This window comes from Podarcis liolepis (genome assembly GCF_965112155.1).
Source record: "Podarcis liolepis genome assembly, chromosome: 8".
Classification (NCBI taxonomy): Eukaryota; Metazoa; Chordata; class Lepidosauria; order Squamata; family Lacertidae; genus Podarcis; species Podarcis liolepis.
In genome coordinates, this window is record NC_139560.1 from 55,932,521 (window position 1) to 55,953,940 (window position 21,420).

The 21,420-nt window shown below is 41.8% G+C and overlaps 1 protein-coding gene across 5 annotated transcripts in view; it reads right to left on the minus strand.

Moving 5' to 3' along the window:
• Positions 1–21,420, minus strand: part of MBP (myelin basic protein) — a 344,303-nt gene that overhangs the window by 53,915 nt on the left and 268,968 nt on the right. For 2 of the 5 annotated variants that reach the window (XM_083518794.1, XM_083518793.1), the window contains exons 1-3: positions 19,427–19,446; positions 19,258–19,330; positions 3,271–3,364 (exon numbers count right to left, since the gene is read on the minus strand). In XM_083518794.1, coding sequence (XP_083374920.1) covers positions 3,271–3,364; positions 19,258–19,330; positions 19,427–19,431 — 172 coding nt within the window. In that variant the 5' untranslated portion in view covers positions 19,432–19,446. Of the gene's footprint in view, positions 1–3,270; positions 3,365–19,257; positions 19,332–19,426; positions 19,447–21,420 lie in introns of those variants that run through there. The other 3 variants (XM_083518797.1, XM_083518796.1, XM_083518795.1) reach the window with 3 other exon arrangements.

Consider the following 21,420-nt stretch of genomic DNA (forward strand, 5'->3'; position numbering starts at 1 on the left):
GCAGGTAATACTGCAGCAATAATAATAACAATAGTAATAATAGAGGCCCAACTGGGATGGTTAAATTCTGGCCTGACGCGAGAGATGCCATTGCTCTGAATCTATGCGAAGTATCATGCTTGCAGCTAACAAGAATAAAGTGATGGCTGGTACATACAGTTCATGGCCTTTACGTTAAGAAATAATGCCTTGAAAGGATGCTTACAAGTTGGAATTAATTTGATCAAAATAAAGTTTGGGTGGAGTTGGCTGAACTTGGAAGGAACTTTACAAAAAAGATGACATGCTGTACATGTGCAAGAGAGGTAGAGAGAAGGAAGGATGGAAGGAAGGAGTTTAAGGCCAGATGGGTATAACTGAGATTGTTTATTGTTTTTGTTACATATTTTAGAGCATAGGGGGAATAACCTGCATTCTGCTCCCAATCTCATTTTATGCAGCCTCCAACACCTCCTCACTTTGTCCCATTTCCCCATCTCATCTTGATTTTTCCAGGTTTTCAAGATCGTTTCCACCCTTTCAGAACACTTAAAAGGGTCAGTATTTTATTTGAAAAATATTCATAAATTATATATTTAAAATTATTGATCGTGTGGCTTGGGGGTATTTTTCTTTCTTGCTAATCGTGCTGCTTTAAATGTGCATTTTATATTTGACTTCCTTTAGAAATGTTTAGATCATTTTTTTTTATTAACTTTGCTGTGTTAAATGTGCATTCTGTACATGATCACCTTAGTAGGATTTTATTTTGAAGTCTTTAAGATAATATTTAGTTTATACTAAATATAAACTAAATATTTTAGTTAATAATTTAGTTAATTACACTGCTTTGAATGTATATTTGGCTTTCTTCTGTAATGCTTCACTCTGGGTTGCTTCATGTGACATTTTAATGTATGTTGTAAACCACTTTGAGATTTTTATCTTAAAAATACAAAGTGGTATAGAAAGGAAATGAATAATAATAATAATAATAATAATAATAATAATAATAATAGTCCCCCCAGCTGCCTTTAACAAATGATTAGACTTCGATCATCTCTCTCTCCCTACATAGCACATTACTGTCAGAAATTATTTCCACTTCCTTTTCAGAACACTTACAATGTGGTCAGAAAAAAAAAATGCTCTTTTTATATATTTGACACTAATCCATTAAGTTCACTAGACAGATGTTACTTTTGATCACATTTGCATTTGATTAGCAGAATTACTTAAATGTCATTTTGTACAAATGCTATAGAAATTAATATTTCTTTATAGGATTAGAGCCTGTTAATTAGAATTGCTTGCTCACTGGAAGGACAGATCCTGAAGCTGAGACTCCAATACTTAGGCCACCTCATGAGAGGAGAAGACTCCCTGGAAAAGACCCTGATGTTGGGAAAGGTGGAGGGCAGAAGGAGAAGGGGATGACAGAGGACGAGATGGTTGGATAGTGTTCTCGAAGCTACCAGCATGAGTTTGACCAAACTGCGGGAGGCAGTGGAAGACAGGAGTAGCTGGCGTGCTCTGGTCCATGGGGTCACGAAGAGTCGGACACGACTAAATGACTAAACAACAAATTAGCGTTGCTTAGATTCTGTATGATGGTCACTAAGTATTGGGATTTGACCAGTCCATAACAGCACTAGTAAAATCCTCACCTTAAAATGAACAAAAACAGGGGAGGATTGTGCTGTGATCATGACACCACCTTGCAACAATCTCTCGGCACTCTCTTAACCAGAATGAGCTTTGTGTTGGTTTGTCACCATTTGGCATTAATGCGAAGACTTGTTCTCAAGGAACAATTGTGCTTACAGCTGATGGATGGAGCTGCCCAGCAGATCACTGTGAACTGCAATAACCTCACAGCCTTCATCCACTGCATGGCAGCTAAACAGCATCGGCCAAGGAAAGAATTAATCAGGTAAGTTGCTGTGTGTCTATTTGCTTCCATTCGTGCTTGCTTTCCTTATCTCGTTTACCGCTGCTGGAGAATGGCAGTGAATGTGTCATATAAATGAACCGCATCAAAAAGCAGCCCAGATATAAGCTGTAATTGCCATTGCCATATCTACTGCATTTTATTTTATTTTATTCTGAGTCGTTACTCTAACATTCAACTAACTTTTACTCAGCTGACCCACTGAAATAAATGGATCTAAGTTAGTCATGGCCATTAACTCTGATTGCTTTACTCTGAATAAAGGCTAGTTCAATGCAACCCACTGTTTCCTGCAAAAACCTACCTCTTAAGAAGCAAAATGTAAGGCGCAGTAAGTTATCAAGCGCTCTTAATGATTCCAGTATTTCGCTTTCTCCTCCTACATACTCAATCTCTTTCTCTCCCCCCCAAGCAGTTTTTGAACATGTTTCGTATAACTTTTGTTTTTCCTTATTATTGCGCCAACATATTTTTTAAAAAGACATATCCACAGAGCTTTTAAACTGATGAATTATGTTTAACAGTAGCCACTGTTGTAATACAAGAATATGCTGTTAAAGTGCATCATAACTTCCTATTCCCAGCTTTCTTTACCATTGAGCATAACTCCCATGTGTTGCAGTTGTTCCCTCCACTTCTCTCCAGTGCTTATGCAACGGTCCTGAAGTTGTATTTCACAGTACATTATTATATACCACTGGATAATCATTTTGAAGCTCTGTTTCTCCTAACATGGCCAGAACAAATGCACATCCCTTGCTCCAAATGCTATCGCCACCTCTTCTAATTTAATTGCTCTTGTCATCTACGCAAACTTCTTCTGCCACAACATAAGATATTATGAAGATGTAAATACTCAAAATCAAGCCTTTCAGTCAGGGATGGGAAAGCTGTGACCTTCCAGATACTGTTAGGCTCCAGTTGGGCTAACAATTGGGGCGATGGATGTTGTAGTCCACCTGAGTGGAAGCATGCATAAGAATGGCTTGTAAGTCACAATTATCATGTTGAACATTTAGAACTATGTCTCCCCCTTCCGTCCCTTTATTTTCTTCCTTTGCAAAGGCATCACTTGCCTCATCCCTAGCCAGTGTGCTGGTGATCAAATGATGACATACATACACCTGCCAACTTCACAGAAACTTTGCTTCTTTTAAAATGGCGTCTAGTGCTACCTTCTACAATACGAAATATCAGAAATAAAAGAAACTATCTAGTGCAACACACTACAGTTGCTAAAAGAGGTGGGTGGGGCCTTAAGTGGTACACCAAAACTCTCAGCAAGATTTAAGTGGGGAAAAGGGTTCGGGAACCACGTCTCTGATACTTAGGTCACATACCAAAAACTTCGTTGTCCTCAGAGGGTTGCTGGGTGAGCCGGTCTGCTTTGGGGCTCGCTTTGTTTTCAGCTTCCTCTACTTTTCCTTCAGTGTTCTGAAAAAAATGTACATTACAAGAGTCAGCAAAGGAGCAGCTGCAAGAAATTATTGTTCATCAGCAAATAGGCAGTTCTTAATTTCTACAGAGAAATATACCAGGAGCCAGGCTCATGCTGCTTTGAAGTCTGACCTCTGATCCTAGAAGGGACAAAATTGACTCTGTGCACGTGCTAGACCTTGTTTATATCAATTCTTCACATGTGCTGGGGAGCCTAAAAACATGTCCAGAGGCTGACTCCTGGCTCAATTTTAAGCCCTGATTTTGTGAAACTGACAGAAAGACGTTTACTGATGTCAGTTTCTGGCTTTCGTCATGGGTCAATGGTGGCCGCTGCTCGCTGCCCTCTGACAATGTTGCCCAGCAGGGTCTGGGGAGCGCACTGCATCCTGCTGTGCTGCTTAAGCCAGTGTCTGCCAACCTGAAAGGCAGAACAGGTGCAACATGGGAGTGTGTCCATGCCATGGAAGAGCCACGATTTGTGCTTGGTTCCTCCATAATTTGGAATATTGGCGTTAATCAAGAGGTGCTCATGGACTGGCATTTGGCAATGGGCTGCAATCAATCAGCTGCCAAAAGGACTGGGCTTTGAAGGTATCTGAATTTTGGAAGCAAAGACTCATAGAACCGTAGAGCTGGAAGGGACCATGAGGACCATCTATTCCCACCCTCTACAATGCAGGAATATGTAGCTGTCCCAAATGGGGATCGCACCTGCAACCTTGGCATTATCGGCACCACGCTTTAACCAACTGAGCTATCCAGGAGCACTGGAGGACATCAAGAGCCCGCATAGTATAGGAAGCAGCACATTGGCCATGAAACTGTGAGAACCTAGTTGAAATTCTGACTCTGCCTTACCATGCCTGCAGTCTAACCCACCAAATTTTGACTTTGGGAATGGCCGCAGCTCACCAGTAGAGCATCATCTTTGCATGTAGGTCTCAGGTTGATCCACGGCATCTGAAACCCTGAACAGCCGCTGCAGACAAGACTGAGCTAATGGTCTGACTTGGCATGAGGCAGCTTCCTATGTTCCTATGGCCCACCAAGCTGAATGTGGCCCTGCTAGGCTGGTTAGATGTACTAGATACAGAAGGAACAGAATTCATGGGACATAGCTACACAGCGATTCCCCCTCCAGGTTCTGATGCTCTTATTCAGCGTACAGAATCTTCACAAACCATACGAAGGCAAGCGGCCTGGCAGGTGAAGCACAGTTCAGAGGGCGCCCCTTCCAGATAATAACGTCTGCGCAAGTATAGATGGGAAAAGGAGAGCCATGAAATATTTAGTGTTAGGATTATGACGTTCCGTTCCACCTAAACAGATGTGTGGAGCTGTTGTATGTCACATGTCTGTTTACATTCCAGCATAGCTTGCTGGGAATTTCTGTTTGTGTATTGCTTTTGCTTTGTGCTTCCTGCTTTTGCTTAGACACAAAAGAGAGCAGACATGTTTTCTTTGTCTATGAACTATGCTGAATAAAATGCTTGTAAATACGCTTTATATATGCCTCTGTCCGCCACTTCCGTTGTGAAGAGTTATTCACTCTGCTGATTAGAGCGTGCTCAAGTTTCTGAAGGCTTCTGAAGCTATGAGTCGCTGATTGGTGCTGCTCCAAGGGAGACTGGAGTTTGCACGGCTGCCGGCCAGTGGGCTGGAGCAAGCTGGGGGCCTGCCTGATGCCCCCGTTCCCTGGATGCATCCCAACATTTAGGTCCTAAGCATTGTAGGGCTTTATATCTCAAAACCAGAATGTTGACATTCGCTCATTTGCTAGTGGGTACCAGATGTTGTGAGAATTTTCTACTACAGATTAGGATGTAAAAACCTAACTCTAATCTGACTGTCTATTTTTTCTTTCCTAGTGTCTTAAGAGGTCTTGCAGTCCATTGCTCACAATTTAATGACAAGAATGGAGAGCGCATCTTCTAGTCTCTCAGCTGGCTGGAGAGATTCATGACCTGTTTGGGTGTGTTTTAATTACCTAAATATTATAATTATGAGGTTTATATTAATTGCTTTTATTCTAATACAAATGAAAATGGGAGCCTATCCATATATATATCTACACTCTCTTAAATCAACTACTTTAAGAAGGCTACCAACTACGATGCAAAGTGTAGTCCTGTCAATGTCTTCTCAGAAGTAAGCTCATTGAGTTGAACAGAATGTACACCCAGATTAATGTGCACTGGATTGCAGCTTCAATGCCTATGTCTCTGCTTTGTTGCTGCATGGACTAAGCAGGTATTGCTTACTTCAAAGGCGGAGAACAGGTGGAATGGAACAGGCTACAGTCCGGTCCACCATGGCTGACAAAAGCCAGCTGCACCTGACCTCAGGACTGCAGTTGGCCAAAGAAAGTTGTGGCCAATTTTTTTTAATCCCAGAACACTGCCTTGTCCAGTTTCGTCACCTTTCTTGGGTAAGGCCTTGCTCCCTGGGGAAGGGTCACTGTGGGTGGGTCCGTAATAACAACACACATGTTCTAAGGTGTTATGGATTTGTTAAAGATGGCGTTTGTGTGAACATAGTCTGTTTTATGGAATTAGGTACTGTATCGCACCCATTTGCTTTAAAAGACAAATGACAGCTAAAAAATTACTGGAAGTGGCTGTTTTGCAGCAGCCTTACTTATGTTGGCGTGTCAAGTCTCTTCCACATATACCCAGAATATAAGCCATTGTTCTCTGAATGAACCAAAGCTTCCTTGAGTTATTTCTGTCTCAGTGGTGCTTTGTGCACTCTAGTGCTATGGGAAATATCTGACAAGAACTTGTCGCCTTCCACAGTGCTTCTCAAATGTTCTAGTGCTCTCTTGTGCTTGCTTCAGTATCTGCAGGATCTTGATCTTTTAAAATTCAGGCCTTGGGCTAATTTACATCTGATGCCCTTTTAAATGTGTGGTGGGGTGTGTGTGGGGTTATTGGGTTGTCTTTGTCTTTTTTATTTTTTCTTATGTATTTCTGTGTTTTTTATATATTGTAATTCTATGTTGTGAACTGCCCTGAGATCTACAGGTATTTCCCAAACATAGGAAATAGCTGTAAGAGCAGTGTGGCCAACCTCCCCGGCTTTAACATAGTCAAAACCCCTAGCCACCAGCAGGTTACAGGAATCTGCCTTCTACAGAGTCAGACCATCAAGGCCAGGATTACCTACACCAGGGGTCTGCAACCTTTAAGACAAAAAGAGCCACTTGGACCCGTTTCCGAAGAAAAAAAAAACTGGGAGCCGCAAAACTCGTCATTATAAAAATAACTTTTTTGTCACTTTTTTATTATTTCTTTGTTTGACCCCTCAGAATTACTCCTCCTCATAGAAATAAACGTTAAATTAACAAGTTACCTTTTTGTGTGTGTGTGTTCTTCACTCCCCTTCAAAACAGTGACCAGCGTACATGCCCCCTTTCAATGCAGTGACCAGCGTACATGCCCCTTACAATGTAGCGGGCGGGCGGGCAGGAAGGTGACGTCGGGACTGTGCGTGACTAACACACGCACCGCCCCCATGCGATGTCACAGCCAGTACAGCGCCCGCCACAGTGGGGAGTGTTGGGGCGCACAATGCGCCTCCTCCCCTCGCTAGTATCCGCCCCGGAGCCGCGGCAAAGGTGTAAAAGAGCCACATGCGGCTCCGGAGCCGCGGGTTGCAGACCCCTGACCTACACTCTCCAGTGTTAATGGAGCATCTTAACCACTGCCACATACACAGCCCTGCCATTCACACTGACAAGGGCAAGTGGTGAAGAAAAGCCTCTTTGCTGTGCCAGCTGGATCCAAGCAGGGCTGAGTGGAGGGATACTACCACCTGGTAGTGGATTGAATGTTTCAATCATTCTGCCTGTCATACACAGGCCATAGGCTTTGGCATGAGTAAGTCTGGATCGAATCCAGAGTTCAGGCAAGTTGAAGGCGCAAGGTGTCTGAGACATAGCAGGTCAAGGCCATGATTTAGGTGAGAGACTAAGAACAAGTATGCTGCTCTGATGCTTCCAAGAGAAGTGAAAGAGACAAATTAATTCATTACACTGCTTACACACTTCTGACTTGACATTAGTACAGCCATTAAGCAATTAGGCAGAGATAGCCGAGAATCCGAAGATGCGGATGTATAATACAGGAATGTCATAAATAAAAGCCACTTTCCTGAATGAAAGACTAATTTATTTCGGCACTGATTTTTATGCCTAATCCTAACCCTTATCTATCATAGCCCTGAAGCTATAAACCTGTACATTCCAGAAGCAAGAATGTTTGAAATGCTGCAAGATCTAAACATCTGCTCTGATTTTATTGTGGATTGCAGAGCAATAAAACCTATAATCTTGAGAAGTTAGCAGCAGAAAATGAAAACAACAGCAGCAACAACCCTCCTCTGTGTTGTGTTCACAGATGGTATTGAAGAGTGTTTCTGGGATGACATGGGAGCATTAATGATTTGAAATTAAACAATGCTAATAAATGAACCAGCCATGTAACCAGTGTTAGAAACTGAGATATGAAAGCCAGGAGCTAAATGGCACCTTAAACCTAGGTTATGGGCACAACAATGGAATGTCTAGGCACACTTTTTAATAACAAGAATACAAAGTTGAAAATGAATCACTGCAGCTAAAACATTATGTTCATTTTTCACATGGTCTAGTCTTTCCCCCGCTCACCTCCCCCTAATATTCTTAAGAGGGTCTCTTCTCCAGTCTTCAGAGAGTAGCTGGAAGTGGGGAGGCAGAAAAACCTCCTCCTTTCCTTCCACTCTGCAATTTTAATATGAAATCTTAGGTGCAGTACTGCACCCAAAGCTCAGAAACTGCTCGCCCTAATGAAATTCCCTGTCGCAAAATGTGCCTGGAACGATGGGACACTGCATGTAACATTCCCATCTTCTTCAATTTATTTAGCTTTACTGATAAATTCTGTATTCAGGTGAGATTGCAGATATTGTACTATTGTGATACAGTTGATTTGTTTGCATCTGGTAATCTGGCAATCACAAGAATTTAACGATGGAAAGTTTGTATCCATATGAAATCAGAACCAGGTAACATCAGTAGAAATTAACTCAGACCAAAATTTAATTATCTGCAACTGCATAAACCTGAAATTCTGGATTCTGCAGGGAAATCACAACATTCTCCTTTAGAAATGTGCCTGTATATTTAACAGATGTTAAAATAAAATGGGATTAAACAAATTGGAATAAAATGATATAAAACCAGAATGAATAAAAGTAGGAACAAACTCAAAATTTTGACTCTCTCTGACAGGACACAGCACTGTCTCAAAAAATTCCCTTTGTTGTAAATCACTACAGGAAAGGATGCTCATCCCTGTGCTTAAATGTACCCAGTAATATTTAGAAGTCATCTGTTCATCAACTTGACTAACAGGCAAAGAAGCAGGCTATGGAGATGCCTTGAGGTCCCCTCCTTCACTTAACCACAGCCATGAATGGCAGTGAAATATCTGAATATGACTAAGATTGTTGGGGAGGTGTCTTCTTCTGTCCATACTCCGGTCTTTCAGCCAAGCTAAACTTTCTGGAAATGTGCTGAATGCACTATTAACATGACAGTGGCAACTGACACTAGGCTGAGTATGTCTTTGTTGGGCTCTCAAAGGAGTCTAGGCCACAAATATGAATACTGCAATCACAATGTACTTTTAGAACTCGCTAAAGAACAACACAGGCAGCCTCATAAAAGCCTACAGAATATAAACTACCTGAAAGTGATGTTCAATGGACACTGCAAAAACTCTGTGTTAAAAGTACCTGGGGGGGGGGGGGAATAGAAGCTGGATAGATTTATAATGTGATCTCCTAAAGCCATCTATTACAAGTACACTACAGTTAATGCAATGGAGCGCTGATGAGGTATCTGTACCATAAAAGAGCAAACAAACACAAATAATAATAATAGTAATTAGGAAGCAGAGAAGGTTGGCTGGCAACTGGAGACACTGAGAGGCACGCACACGCACACACACACACACACACACGTGTTTTTCAGCAGTTGGCTAATGGTGTAAAGCGCTTTTGATTGTCCAGAGGAAATTATTACTACTACTACTTATTAAATTATACAAACTCTGCAGATCTCAGGGAGGTTCACAACATAAAATTACAATATACAAACCACAAAATCCATAGCAAAATTAACAACAAACCAATAACCCCCTACAATACATTTAAAGGGGCATTGAGTGTTAATCAGCCCAAGGCCTGGTTGAAGAGGAACGTTCAGCTACCAGCACTAATAGAAGTACAGATACCACATGGACTGCTAAGTTTCTTTGAGCGGGGCGGGGGGGGGGGAGAGAACTAGGGGAACCAGCAAAGGTCTTCGGTGAATGCAGTGTGAGACAAAGCTGGACTAATTCTAGGGGATGGCTCTTGGTTTGATGAAAAACTCCCATAGTAGGAAGGTGTTTGCCTTTCTTCACTGGACTGCCCACCTGCCCCATCTCACCTGCTGCAGGTGAGCTATGGTGCTTCACTGGCACAAGGGTCAACTTCAAGGCACTCTCATAAGGAAGTGTCAGATTTGAGGCCTGGATGTTAGTAATCACCACGCCTTGCGTGACCCGGCAGGTAAAAAGGGGATAATTCTGTCAAATTAATCCACAATTACATCCTAAAGGAAATTATTTCACAATGCTGGGGACATTTATTTCTTGAAACCACTATATAATTCTTTTTAGGCTGTTAACTCATTTATATGCTGCAGTTCATCACCCTTCTCCCTTGCCACCACATGCCTGGTGGAATTCTAAAGCACACTCTTTACCTCAATTCTGAACTAAGCTTTTGTCTGCAGGTCAGTTCCATCCCTGTCATAAGCTCATTATTTTCCACAGTCATCTCAGAGTAAAAAAAGGAAACAACAAGGCTTCCTTTCTTTGCCGTGCTAACAAAGAAAAAAGCGATTGGTTCTCTACCTTTCTTATTCCAAGTACGAAGATGTTAGCATGTCAATTAAATTTCTAATTTATTTTTTTCCCCAAAATTACAGCAATTACTATATAATGGATGAAAGATTTCCTAGCATTAAAAAATTGATTTTTCTATTGCACCAGCAGCATGCACCCTGAAGTGAAATGTTTGCTTAACATGAACATAATTTCCTGATGCTATCCTTTTCTCATTTCAGCAGGGATGGGGAACCTGTGGCTCACCAGCTGTTGCTGAACGACACTACCCATTATCTTATTTAACATTATTTCAAAACCACTGATCATTTAAATAATCTCCAAGCAGTGCATAACATTATTATAAAATATGCAATATAAAACCACCAATATAAAACCCTTAACATTAATAGCAGCTTCAGAAAATACAAAGCTTCAACACAAATAACCGGGGAAGGCCTGAGCAAAAATAGAAGTCTTTAGGTGATGTGTAAACAGATGGTGCTTCCTGCACAGCAGGGGGCAGTAGCGGATGGCAAGGTGGGGCGGAGGCGCTTTCCTGACCTCTCAGCAGGTGCGTTGCTGTTACTTACCAAGGTTTAGAGAGTTGAGGTGGCAGGGAGGGCAGCACAGTGCAGAAGCTTTAGCAGGGGAACAGATTGGCTCTGCTTGGCGCGTTTGCACCTTGCTGACCTTGCCACCACCTTTCCTCCTCCCTTCCAGTAAGCAGCAGCAATTCACCTGCCTCCACCCCACCATACCACCTCCTATCAGCAACAGGAAAGATACCCCCCAAAATAGGCACAGCAGTCAAAAATGCCCCTTTCCAGGTCACCGCTATACAATAATCTGCAGGTTGTAATGCCACTAATAAAAATTTCCCTGATGACCTTTGCAGCAGGTCTGGAAAGTTCTTATGGGTTTATATGTTAACAACAAGACCTTGAATGGGACCAGAAGCTACCAGCTCAACCAGTGTAGGAACCTCTACACAGGTGTCAAATATGCAGAACCAGGTCCATGCTCCCCAGCCACTAGTTTCTGGTTCAATCTCAAGAGAAATCCCAAATTGAGATTACCTATGTGTCAGTCACAGTGGCCAAGTTATGCCAGGCCAGGGAAAAGCATAGTTGGTGTACCAACTGGAGTTTGTAACAGGTCTCCTCACAACATAGATTACCTGAGTCCCTAGAGACAATTATGACTCTCGTAACACCTCTAAACTATACACCTGTTCTTGCACAGGGACTGTAAATCCATGCAGAACAGGCAAGTTCCGGGAACCACTTTTCGCTCAGTCTGTCTTATTCAATTTCAGTTTAATGGCCCTTCTCCAGACCACCATTGCATCCAGGCCCCAGTTGAGAACAGGCAGAGCTTCTGCTGGTGTAACGGAGAATTAAAGCCACATGTTATCAGCATACTGGTGACACCACACCCCAAATCTCCAAAGGATTACTCCCAATGGCTTCCAACAGATACTGAATAGCATAATTCCTGGTTATTGGTCATGGTGGCCCGGGCTGATGAGAATCCAGCACCATCTGAATGGCTACACTTTCTTCCTTCTTGCTTTACTATGTAAATATCTTCCTTAAAATCCTATAATCAAATAAAAGTAACTGATCAGCACGTGTGTTACATTACAGAAGCTTATAGGCTTGTATCCAATAGTGCACTAAGTAAGTGTTGCATCAATGCAAAGATTCCTGTTAGTGCCCCTACAAATTTGCCACAAATCTGCTCTGGAGGGTAGGGGGGGGGGAAGCCCCAGAACAGACCAAGGGGGACATGGGGGAAGGAGAGAGGGGAAGCTGTGTTGCACAAGCAGGAATCCTTGCACTGACAGGACGTTGACTCAGCATTTCCTTAGATACAAGCCATGACGTGCAAATCATAGAGATAATGCAACAATGCTAATGATTTATAAGGATTTCCCTTAGATTTAAGAAAAAACTAAAACCAGGTAGATGTGGCTAGCTAAATACGAAATCAAAAACATTAACATTTTAGTGTTTAGTTTTGTTTATTTACAACAACAGTGGCATTTGCGCAATATTTGGCTGACCTCAGAAAGTCTAGCAAGAAGAGAGCTTCATATCACATGAAATTTCCGTAGCAGCTTCAGATAAATATCTATGATTTCTAGCGAAGATGTGGAAATTGCAAGGAAATGATTCACCCAAATACCATAGCAAGGAGTGGCTTGTTGCCTTTCACTCCCAGGTGACAGCTGATTCATCTACAAATAGAAAGTCCTGTTCTGCTAGAAACAATCCATTATTTTTCACCCAAACATGGTGTGTCATATCTATACAGTTGTTGTTGTTTTCAAAAAAAGTTCTCTTGTACAGCTAGACTACAGGTTGAAACTTAAAAGAAACTTCTCTCACACATCTCATTTGGTCAAATGCAACTCCAGAAACTATCCTGGGAAATGAAAGGGGATGTTTAATGACATCTTGTGGCTAAAGGAAGGTATCAATTTTAACTGCAATTGGACAGCCAAAAACAGCCTGTTGTTCTAGTTACCCTTTCTCTCATAATGTAATAGACATACCAATGATCCATCAATCACGGGGGCCATGTTTTCAAGGCCGTTATAGCATTCCAGGATATTAATGTGCTATTTCTAGTAAACTGAAATTATATTTGAAAACAACGAATTCCAGACAGCAGTAACAAGTACATGTACTGACACGAGAACAGCAATACCAGAAAGAAGCCCAAGTTCATTTCCAGAACATGCCCTACGGATAAGAAACATTTCAACCTTTTTTCAGCTGAACATTATTTGGTGACAGAACCTATGGAGTAAGCTGTCTTGAAGTAAAATAGCGGATGGCAGCACAGTAAACACAACTGCTCCATCAAGATTAAGTTCTCCTTCTAACAAGGCAGGCAAAGAGGGGAATCTAAAGAGGTGGAAAGAATTATGGAAATAAGGACACCATCTCTAACTGAGCAAAGGAAGTAACTTGGAAACATACTGTGGAAATGTATCTGGCTAGGCATATAACCCCCCTGGGATTAGCTAGCAAAAAATTGCATTTTGATCATCAGTTGCTGTTTTTTAAAAAAAGAAAAAGAAGAAGAAGAGAGATTGATCAATTGCTACAATTAATAAAGGCTCTGATTTAAGTAACTGGAAAATGCAGGAAGAAATTTGCTGAAAATGAAGGGGTGTTATTTTTGGATTGTTGTAAATTTGCAATAATATCTGGAACATTATAACTGAGGATATCCTACACAATTTATTGTGGGGCAGAAACACAAAAAATATGCAAAAGAAAATATGTGAAAAGTGATTCTCTCTCTCTCTCTCTCTCTCTCTCTCTCTCTCTCTCTCTCTCTCACACACACACACACACACACACACACAGGCTTATCTTAATGAATTTGCTGTGAACGATGAGTTCTCTCTCCAGTTAAAAGTTATCCCGACGATTTTATTTTCAGATAGAGTGGATCTGTATCACATCTCTGCCACTGGTGAGAGACAATGTTTATCAAATGAGAGAATGTGGACATGGCTTATCAAAATAGCAATTGTCTTTGGCTAATTACACCTACCGATGCCCTTCTATTCCATGAGGTGCCTAAGATTCACTTTCAAGATGTGACTCTGCTTTCAGCTATGGACAGCCCCAAAGTATCTGGGAAGCTCATGAGCATACTCTGTTTCTGCTCAGGAAGACTCAGAGGAGTTCTGGTCACTCCAGCTCAAAAAAAAAAGTAGATGCAGCAGACAAGCCTATCTGTATAGCATGCCCACAACAAAAATAAAAATAAATACATAGGTGTGCACCTATGGGAAGAGGAGAGCAGAACAGGGAATTTGCCCACCTGCAAAAAAGACCTTTTGCTTCAATCAATGGTTTCATTTATAACACATAGTCTATGTTTCAGTTTGATCATTCTTTCAAAGCCAGTGGAAAACTTAGCCATATTATGCCTCATTACTCAGGAATCCTGGTCTGCAGTTTCCCAACATACTTCTTTTCTACCTCCTCAAATATCATCCATCAGATTTGGCTCATTAGATCTTCTGGGCAATGGGACGGCAAAGAAAACACATAGAAGTGTCAGTGATCTGTTTAATACTCAGCGTCTTGTCTATTACACAATAAGAATGAGAAGAACTTCTAGAAAATCTGTTTCATGGGAATTAAGCAAACTTAAAAGTGGAGTTCCTGAAGCTGAAGCTGAGACACCAATACTTTGGCCACCTCATGAGAAGAGAAGACTCCCTGGAAAATACCCTGATGTTGGGAAAGATGGAGGGCAGAAGGAGAAGGGGATGACAGAGGACGAGATGGTTGGAGAGTGTTCTCGAAGCTACCAGCATGAGTTTGACTAAACTGCAGGAGTCAGTGGAAGACAGGAGTGCCTGGTGTGCTCTGGTCCATAGGGTCATGAAGAGTCGGACACGACTAAACAACAACAAAAAGTGGAATATTTTCCAATTACACCTCACAGCTAAGCCTGTTTTCTCCTCCAGGCCAGGTGGAAATATTGGGGACTCTACAAAGTAGTAATAGTCCTAGTGCCCCCCCATCATCTCTGACCATTGTTCATGCTGGCTCAGGCTGCTGAAATTCAACAGCACCTGGAAGGCCCCAGACTCCCCCTCCTTGCTTTAGACTCCACTAGCATCTCTTGCTCTTCTCTTTGATCTTTTCTCCAGTTCTTTCTAGATCCTGATTCTGCATGTGTTACTGGAATATGATCACAGCCTGTCAGTCTTAATAACTAATGAGCTGAATTCTGCTTCCAGTTGAAATTGTTATATCAACCCAGAAATCTGTGAGTAGATTCTTAAGAGATCTTTTGTCAGGTCTATTTATCATCAAAATAATGCGGGGAGTACCTCCATGTAACAAAGGCTCTCCAGGGAAGTGGTTATTCCAGATATGTTCCTCCCAAGAGGTACTTTAATCTTCCGTTGATTAATGACTTGCTGCTATAAAAGAAGCAGAAATGCCATTTGACTTGTCTTAAACTGATGTCTCTGCAGGAATAGATGGATGCATTAGAAGCAGACAGAGACTCTCCTGGTCTAAGAAATATTGCCATTAGAAATGGGTCATACGAAATTGCAGACCCACCGAGGCCCAGCTGAATGGCCAACAGTTCTTCAGCCTAAAAGGCCACACACCACAGACTTAAAAGGGTGAAAAGCCGTAACTGATGCCACCTCAGACTCAGTGAACACATCTTAACTCCCTTCCCACAGCCCTTGCTTCTCACTTTCCTCCTATTTTCATCAGTGATGTTGCTTCTTTCCTCCCTCTCCTATCCAGGCTCGATAATCTTGGGGGGGGGGGAGTGGGGATGACAATTAAATTTCTCCTTCTGCTGATGCCAACTCTTCTTCTAGACTTCCTTGGTCTTAAACATGTGGCTGTTTCTCTGAGTATGTTCATAACTGAAATTCTCATTCTTCAAGAGAATCATATGTGAACTGTGGCTCATAAGCCCATCATAATCTTCCCTGCTATGGCACAGCAACAGAATCAATGGGGATTTTATTTTATTTTTAATTTCTTTACAAACATGGCGGCATAGGAAGATCCTGCTGGATCACACCAATGACCCATCTTGTCCAGCATCCTGCTCTTACAGTGGCAGACCAGATGCCTATGGGAAACCTTCAAGCCAGGACCTAAGAGAAATAGCACCTTGCCCACCTGCCTTTCCAAGCAACTAGCTTTCAGAGGCATACTGCCTCTGACAGTGGAACACAGGCATCATGGCTAGTAGCCACTGGTAGCCTTTATCTCCATGAATTTGTCGAATCTTCTTTTGAAGCCATCCAGGTTGGCAGCCACCACCTTTGTGAGCACATTCCATCGTTTAGCTATGTGTTGCATGAAGAAGTCCTTTCAAATCCTCCAGCATTCAGCTTCATTGGAAGTCCATAAGTTCTAGTCTTAAGGGAGAGGGAGGAAAACTTGTCTCTATCCAGGCATCATTTTATAAACTTCTATAATGTCACTTCTTGCTTTTTCTTACTGTTTAGGGAAGCTTTTTAATGTTTGACGGACTATTGTATTTTAATATTGTATTGGAAGCCGCCCAGAGTGGCTGGGGAAACCCAGCCAGATGGGCGGCGTATAAATAAATTATTATTATTATTATTATTATTACTACTACTACTACTACTACTACTACTACTATTTCTCTAATCTAAAAAGTGTCAAATAACAAAACTTTTCCTCACAAGGGAGTTGCTCAGGGTGGTTCACAGGATTAAAAAATAAATAAACATGCAGATGCACCATAGATTTGTGTCATGGTATTAGGATATCAGCCATTTTATTTCACATTGAATCGCATTTGCCATTTTACCGCTCATTCACTCAGTGAATGGTCCTTTTGGAGTTCTTCACAATCTGTTTTTTGTTTGTTTTAATGACCCTGAGCAACTCAGTATCACCAGAAAACATGCTCACCTCCCAGCCCACCCCCTAACTCTCGATCTTTTATGCACAAGCTTAAAAGCACATAGTGGGGGTAATTACCTTCAGACAGAAATGGTGGGGATGGGTGGGGAGGAATATAATTTGAAGAAAAAGAAGGTTATCAATAAGCCATGCTTTGGTTTCTGCAGGGCAGTTCACGCCGTTTTTTAAATTTACAGTATAATCAGCCTGGATACAAACTGAAGTCTGCCGAATGTGGGAAAACAAAGCTTCCGCTCTCCCCATTACCTCTTCCACCCTGAAGACCAAAGCCACAAGAACACTGCCACTTCCTGTCTTGCAAAAACATCTCTTTCAGCTCCTGCCTTAATTATTTTAAGTACAGTGATCGAATGCTGCCTGATAGGAAGTCACCAACAACAAAACACACTGTATCTTAAACATTTGTACTTCAGAAACAAGACAATTTGAAAGGCGCTTTGCAAAAAGCAAAGAGAAAGGGGGCAAAATTTATTTGTCAATATTCCCCCTCTTTAAGGTAATTGTACCCCTGCTCTTTGTGGTTTTAATAGACTTTCTAAGCCTGTTTCAAGCGTTCAAGTAAAGAAAGGCTGAAAAGAAGCAGGTTGATGACACAAGAAGGGAATCATAAATGCAGCTGGGTTATTTTAAAGGAAGCTACAGTTCAGTTTGTCCATTGCTTCTTTTGTTGGCAGAGCTGGCTAATTAAGGGAAGGTGTTCAGCACACAGGTTTTATTCAAAACATCCACACTGGCTACATAATGCCTATACTGTATAGTACAAGGGAATTATTTTCCTGAGAAGAGCTGTTTACCCACAGGTAAAGTCGAAGGGGAGGGTGCACAACTGACAGTTGGCTGAGGCTGCATGGTTGTGAAATTGCATATCTCTCTCTCTCTTTCTGTGCCACCCCATCCCTCCCTCCCCTCCCTCCCTCTCTCTCTCACACAAAATGGAAGAAGAAGCAATTCCCAGAGGGGTGGTCCATAGAGCAGGAGTGGGCCCACAGTGTCCAGAGAGCTGGAAAATACTGCAGGCCATATGCAGTTAATTTAAGGGTCTTTGGGCTGAAGTCACCCCAGTGCACCTTAACTTCACTAAACCACCTGCCCAAGTAATAATATGAGTATTTCAAATCATACAGCTGTAACAATTTCATATCCAACTCCCCCCCCCCTTTGCAGGTCAGGATGATTTTACTTCTTTCTCACATATGGTGGCTGAAGGTGGATGCTCAGCACTTATTGCTAAGAATCTGCCAGAACCCTTTCGAGTGACGTGACAATGTGATTGCACCAAAGACAACAGATAGTAACTAAAAACACAGAGCGAAAGACAGACAGACAGACAGATCTCTGCAGGCTGCAGCTAATATAGGTGGGGTTGTTTGTGAAATCTCACTGGAAAGTTGTCCTGACTGCCACATGCAGCTAAAAAGAAGGAGAAATCCTACGTCAAACTATTATTATTATCATTATCATTATCATTATCATCATTATTACCACCCTACCTATCTGGCTGGGTTTCCCCAACCACTCTGGGCAGCTTACAGTACTGTACTTATAAAAACATAGTAAAAAAGCATAGTAGGTATGCCAGGAAAAGGTTCACAGAACAGTAAAGTTAATTGAACGAAATCACGTTATATGTTAGAAGGAATTAATTCTGTGCCCCATCTACATGTTCAGCACTCTACTCTGGGTATTTCCTTCCCAATAAAGTATTACTTGATTCTGAAAATTGACTCTGGAAAAACACAAAAACCAATACATGCTGGTTAAGATGTGTTTTAGGATATGTTGAAACACTAGCAAAACCAGTCACTGGCTCATATTTCAAGGGAAATGCCAAGAGAGAAATGAAACAGTTAAAATGAAACCAGCACATCTGAATCACTTTATTTGCAAACCTAAATATCAATGGTACAGCCAGCAGCATCTAATCACCACACAGAACCTCCCCTTCTTCAGCAGCAAAATTATCCAAGGACTTTTGTAAAGCTCCAAATCAAATATGCCATTAATTCCTCCCTCCACGCCTTTTGCTGTTTTCCTTAGCAGGGATAAATAGGAGACTCTTCCAAGTTTCCCAAAAGAATGTATGTGCTTTGAGGGTGTGTGTGTGTGTGTCTATGTTGGCTTCTATTGGGAAAAGAGCAAAAACAACAAAAATTAAAAAAACTCAGTTTTGAATCCTCAGTGGATAAACCATGTGGGGAGATCTTCTTATATATGAGACATAAAATCATGCAGCTTAGAGGTCAAATTAAAAAACAAAAGCATACTTTATTGAGCAACGTTCCTAAACGCTGATCCAAAGAACACTCTGAGTTTATAGCTGTTATATGAGACACAGCCAAATCCTGTTGCTGCTCTGAAATGATGGGGACAAAATTGTACCTACCAAAATTTTCATCAACCATGAACTTGAGTAGCAATAAAAACTTCCGGGAAATGTAAGAAATTATCTCTAAATTATTTCAATTTGTTATCCAGTTAGCACTATGCTTGAAATCAGACTCTCTCTTACCTTTGCCTTCTCGGTACTCTGTTCCCGTTTTCCAACATGGTTCCCCATGGTGCTCCTCAAATTTCTTCCAGAACTACAGATAAAAACAGTGGGGGAAAAGTTACGTTATTCCAAAATCAGCCAGTCAACTATAGTCTCTTTAACTCTATGCACGCTAAGGAAGGGGTACCCCATGTGGTACCCTCCAGATGCTGCTGAACTCCAATTCCCATTAGTCTGAACCAGCATGGCCAAACGTCAGGGTTGATGGGAGTTGTAGTCCAACAACATATGCAGAGCACCACATTGACTACTTCTGCACTACTGACCAGAGGGGCTGGGCCTACAATTTGTTTATGCCAGTTTTGTGGATATCCATGTCCTCCTTTTTGGGGTGATGCAACCTGTGATTCTGCAGAATGCTGTTGGAATCATACTCCCATCAGCCTCAGTCAGCATGACCAATGATCAGGCATGGTAGGGGCAATATCCAGACTACAGGGTTCACTGTGTGGCAGGTTTAGCCCAATGCATAGAAAGTTCTTGATTGTTTTAAGCTGTTGGCACACTGACTCACTCGGAAGCCTGATCCTAAACAGCTGTAGGAGTGAATTGTTATACATCAAATATTAAGTCTGTGCATGCTATCAAGCTACAAATTACCCGGAAGCATTAGTGAATTCTCCAAATCCAAGTCATCCTCAAAATCTGCCTGCTAAATGCTAGCATGGTTGATTAATATAATTTACCCAGTAATAAGCCACAAACCACTTCTGGGAGTTGGCAGACAAGAAGAAATAAAAGATCAATCAACAACAGTTAACTCCCATTCTTTATAGTATACAGAAAAACTATTAAAACATCAATATCTTGAAAGCAAGTTGGCTGTGCATGAAGAATCATGCTGGCTCTGCTGACATTTAACTACTTCCAGTAAGATTTTTAAAGGCTGTGCTCCCCACAGTGACCAAAAAAGAATGCTGATTCTCTGAAGTGGAACAGAAACCAGAGAGAATCCAGAGAAAAAAGTCAGTTGGCACGTCTTTCAGAGTGGGTGAGAGGGACGCAGGGATAGAAAGGTATGCCACTTGGAAAGACAGGGAGAACAAAACAGGCTGCAAACACAATGCAAGCAGAACCCAATGTTTGTTCTTACAGTGGGAGAATCCACTGAAATCACATGAATAAAATTGGCATGATTCTTGTACTGCCAACTTCTTTCAGATTAGTGATATTTTAATAGCACTTCTGTATGCTATAAGAGTGGGAGTTAACCGCTCTTTATTGATCCTTATTTCATATTGTCTGCCAACTTCTAGAAGAGATTCCCCCCACCACCAATTTGTGCAATTTGAGCAACAGCATTTAGGTTTTGCTACAGCTTTAGGTTAACTGTGTGAGCCCAGAAGATTCTGGTTCACATCTCAGGTAACCAGTTGGCCTTCAACAAGCTAAACTCCCTTAACCAGTATGGTGTAGTGGTTAGAGTGTCAGGGTCCAATTCCCCCCTCAGTCATGAATCTTACTGGGTGACCATGGGCCAGTCATTGCCTCTCAGCCTAGCCCACCTCAGAGGGTTGCTTGTAGGGATTAAATGAGCAAGGGGAGAACCACCTTGAGCTTACACCACCTTGAGCTCCTTGGAGAAAAAAGTAGGATGTAAATGCAATTAAAAATAATATAAACCCACATTGATTTATATGATAATAATTATATTGGCCTTCCTTAATACGGCCTCTGGATTAGTGGTTACTGAGATCATGTAAATCAGAGGTAGCTGAGATAGTGCACTTTAGATGCTGTAGGACTGCAAACACTCATCATTTCTGAACATTGGTTGGCCATTGTGGCTGGCTATTCCTAAGAAATGTACAGTGGTACCTCAGGTTAAGTACTTAATTCATTCTGGAGGGCCATTCTTAAACTGAAACTGTTCTTAACCTGAAGCACCACGTTAGCTAATGGGGCCTCCTGCTACCGCCACGCCACCAGAGCATGATTTCTGTTCTCATCCTGAAGCAAAGTTCTTAACCCGAGGTAATATTTCTGGGTTAGCGGAGTCTGTAACCTGAAGCGTATGTAACCCGAGGTACCACTGTATTCCACTTTATGACACTAACTGCAGAGGCGCTGTGCATAGGCTGTACATATGCTGGCGTGCTCTGGTCCATGGGGTCACAAAGA